At 55.5% G+C, this 3,329-nt stretch overlaps 1 protein-coding gene across 1 annotated transcript in view; it reads left to right on the forward strand.

Annotated features, from left to right (window-relative positions):
* B3GAT3 (beta-1,3-glucuronyltransferase 3) overlaps positions 1-3,327 on the forward strand; it is a gene marked incomplete at its 3' end in the record, with an annotated part of 5,521 nt that extends 2,194 nt beyond the window's left edge. Inside the window, 5 exon segments of the mRNA XM_006105888.3 lie at positions 92-111; positions 113-267; positions 1,871-2,231; positions 2,658-2,948; positions 3,304-3,327. Of these exon segments, the coding sequence (XP_006105950.1) occupies positions 92-111; positions 113-267; positions 1,871-2,231; positions 2,658-2,948; positions 3,304-3,327 (851 nt within the window).
* Positions 3,328-3,329: the final 2 nt, after the last annotated feature.

Raw genomic sequence — 3,329 nt, forward strand, 5'->3', positions numbered from 1 at the left:
CTGCACTAGATGGGATGACATGATGGGCCTTTGGGATACTGAACGTGCTGTGCTTCGGTTCTCTGCCCCGACCCCTGCTTCCTGGGACCAGGCCAGCCATGTGACTGCCTCCCCCCCACTGCGGGCAGCAGCAGAGCAGCTTCGGCAGAAGGATCTGAGGATTTCCCAGCTGCAAGCTGATCTCCATCGTCCAGCCCCTGCCCCTGCCCAGCCCCCTGAGCCTGAGGCCCTGCCTACTATCTATGTTGTTACCCCCACCTATGCCAGGTATGGGCTCTGGTGCACCCAAGAGGCTTGCATGGACCGAGAGGTGGGGGTTGATGGAGAGGATTTGGGGGAGGCATTGGGCCAGGGAATGCTCCTCAAACCAGGGCATGCCAAATGACAGGGGAAATGAACCACACCTTTACTCAAAAACTTGTGGGAAAATGGTTATTTTCTACTAAAAGAGATAGGGGTGTGCTATGAAGTGGAATACAAAATCCGTGAGAAATTTTAAGATAGAACAATATCGTTTCAAAGAAATTTGGAGCTTGCCACGGGGTTCACTCTCTCTCCTTAGGGATCCTTTGGTGAGAAAGTTTGAGAACCCTATCTAGCTTGGAGTAGACAAGGGCTTGGTCCTGCCTGGCTGGTGTGGCTCAGTTGGAGTGTCATCCCATGCACTGAAGGGTCTCGGGTTCGATACCCAGTGGGCACATATCCCCCAGTGGGGGCGATATTTCTTTCTCACATCTACATCTCTCTCTTTCCCTCTCCCTCTCTATATAAAATCAATAAAGATTTAATCTAGGAGAGGATTAAAAAAAATTTAAACTATTTAAAAAAAGGGGGAAGGACTTAGTCTGGTAGTTTTTACCAGGGTCTAGAAATAGTTATATTAGATATTATTTACAATGTGTTTACTCTTACCAGGCACTGTGCTAAGGGCTGCACTATTTTTTAAAAATACATTTTTAATTGATTTTTAGAGAGAGAGAGGGAGAAAGAGGAGAAACATCAATGGGAAAGCAAAACATTGATGGGCTGCCTCCTGCATGCCCTCTACTGGGGATCGAGCCTGCAACCTGGACATGTGCCCTGACCAGGAATTGCATCGAACCCACAAGTTCCGGGGCTAAATGCTGTGTTTTTTTTTGTTTTTAATTAAAATGTAGCCTTTATTACTCACACAAATCAAGTGGGAAACTGTGGTTTTGGATCTGCAGCCAAAGGGCCTGCTAATTGCTCCCTGGAATCAGATGGTTGAGCCATCTAGGCTCGGGCCGCTCTAGAACCCCCACCCCCTCACACACACACACACACACATGCCACCAAGCCTGTGGCCGGCAGGCCGATCTGAGGGAGAAAGAAGCCTAGAAGAGACTGGCCCCACTTCCCAGTTCTTTGTCTAAATGCGGATAAACCATCCTCCCCCGGCGAGGAGTGAGTCAAGGGACTCCCCTAGAGCCCTCTCCCTGGAAACCCAAGCACAGAAGGAAAAGAACCTGGTCCCACCGGTGTTTTAGAAAACCATTATCTTATTTAATCTCTAAAACCACCTTGTTGTAGAGTCCTGTCATTCCCATGTTACAGCCAAGGAAACAGACTTGGGGAGAATGAGCCGTTTCCCCCAGATGTCGCCCCTAATTACAAACCTGGCATTCAAACCCGATCTGATTCCTTCCCCGAGTGCCTCCCAGGGCTGAGGTGGGTGACACACACGAGTGGGAGGACAGGGCAGGTGAGTGTCCCTGTGAAGTTGACGGCGAGACAAGGAGTTGGGGAAAGGCCCTGGGGATGCCAGAGGGGGTCGGGAGAAGCTGTGTCTGCTGGCTGGAGGCGCAGCTGGTGGCTGCCCCCTTCCCTGCTGCTGCCTCTCCCCCTCCAGGCTGGTGCAGAAGGCCGAGCTGGTGCGACTGTCCCAGACCCTGAGTCTGGTGCCCCGGCTGCACTGGCTGCTGGTGGAGGACGCGGAGGGCCCCACCCCGTTGGTCTCCAGGCTGCTGGCTGCCTCTGGCCTGCTCTTCACACACTTGGCGGTCCTCACTCCCAAGGCCCAGAGGCTCCGGGAGGGCGAGCCAGGCTGGGTCCGTCCCCGCGGTGTAGAGCAACGGAACAGGGCTCTGGACTGGCTCCGGAGCGGAGGGGGCGCTGTCGGGGGAGAGAAGGACCCTCCGCCCCCGGGGACCCGGGGAGTTGTGTACTTTGCTGATGATGACAACACCTACAGCCGGGAACTCTTTGAGGAGGTGAGCACCGGGAGGGGCCGGGAAAGGGGCCGCGGGCCAGCTTCCTGTTGCCTCGGTTATCACTGTTGCTCTAGGGCAGCGGTTCTCAACCCGTGGGTTGCGTGTGTCAGCATTTTGAAAAACCCTAACTTAACTCTGGTGCCGTGTCACATATAGAAATTTTTTGATGTTTGCAACCATAGTAAAACAAAGACTTATATTTTTGATATTTATTTTATATATTTAAATGCCATTTAACAAAGAAAAATCAACCAAAAAAATGAGTTCGCGTGTCACCTCTGACACGCGTGTCATAGGTTCGCCATCACTGCTCTGGGCTGTTGGGTGAGGAGGGGGGACATGGGGCAGAGAACCCAAGTGGTCCTTCCTGCTGCTCCCTGTCCGCTGGGCCACTCCCTGTCTGTTTCTTGTCTCCTGACCTCTTAGATGCGCTGGACCCGTGGTGTCTCCGTGTGGCCTGTGGGGCTGGTGGGCGGCCTGCGGTTCGAGGGCCCGCGGGTACAGGATGGCCGGGTTGTGGGCTTCCACACGGCGTGGGAGCCCAACCGGCCGTTCCCAGTGGATATGGCGGGATTTGCAGTGGCCCTGCCCTTGCTGTTGGCTAAGCCCAATGCCCAGTTTGACGCAACCGCTCCCCGGGGCCACCTGGAGAGCAGTCTCCTGAGCCACCTGGTGGACCCCAAGGACCTGGAGCCACGGGCTGCCAACTGCACCCGGGTAAGAGGAGGGAGGTGGGCATGCAGCTCTGGGGTGGACGGGGGATGGGAGAAGAGGGGTGAGGCCCTGGGAGGAGGATCACAGGGCAGGTGTTGGAGCAGGAGGGACCCTCACCCTCCGGAACTCAGCTGCAGCCTTGCTTACTCCTGAAGGGCAGCGGGAGCCAGAGAAGGACAGGGGGGCCCTGCCACTCTGTCTCCCAGAGTCCTGGGCACCTGCCTGGCCCACAGAGGTTAAGGGGTTAAGGCCCCATTTTCGAGGCACCGAGGCTCCCACACTGTGTAGAGGGGGTTGGAGAATCCGGTCTACACCGAGGGCCCAGAGGCCCGGCTCTCACGGAGTCCTCCCGGGACAGGTTCTGGTGTGGCACACGCGGACGGA

The sequence above is a fragment of the Myotis lucifugus genome, unplaced genomic scaffold (assembly GCF_000147115.1).
Source record: "Myotis lucifugus unplaced genomic scaffold, Myoluc2.0 scaffold_731, whole genome shotgun sequence".
Lineage (NCBI taxonomy): Eukaryota > Metazoa > Chordata > Mammalia > Chiroptera > Vespertilionidae > Myotis > Myotis lucifugus.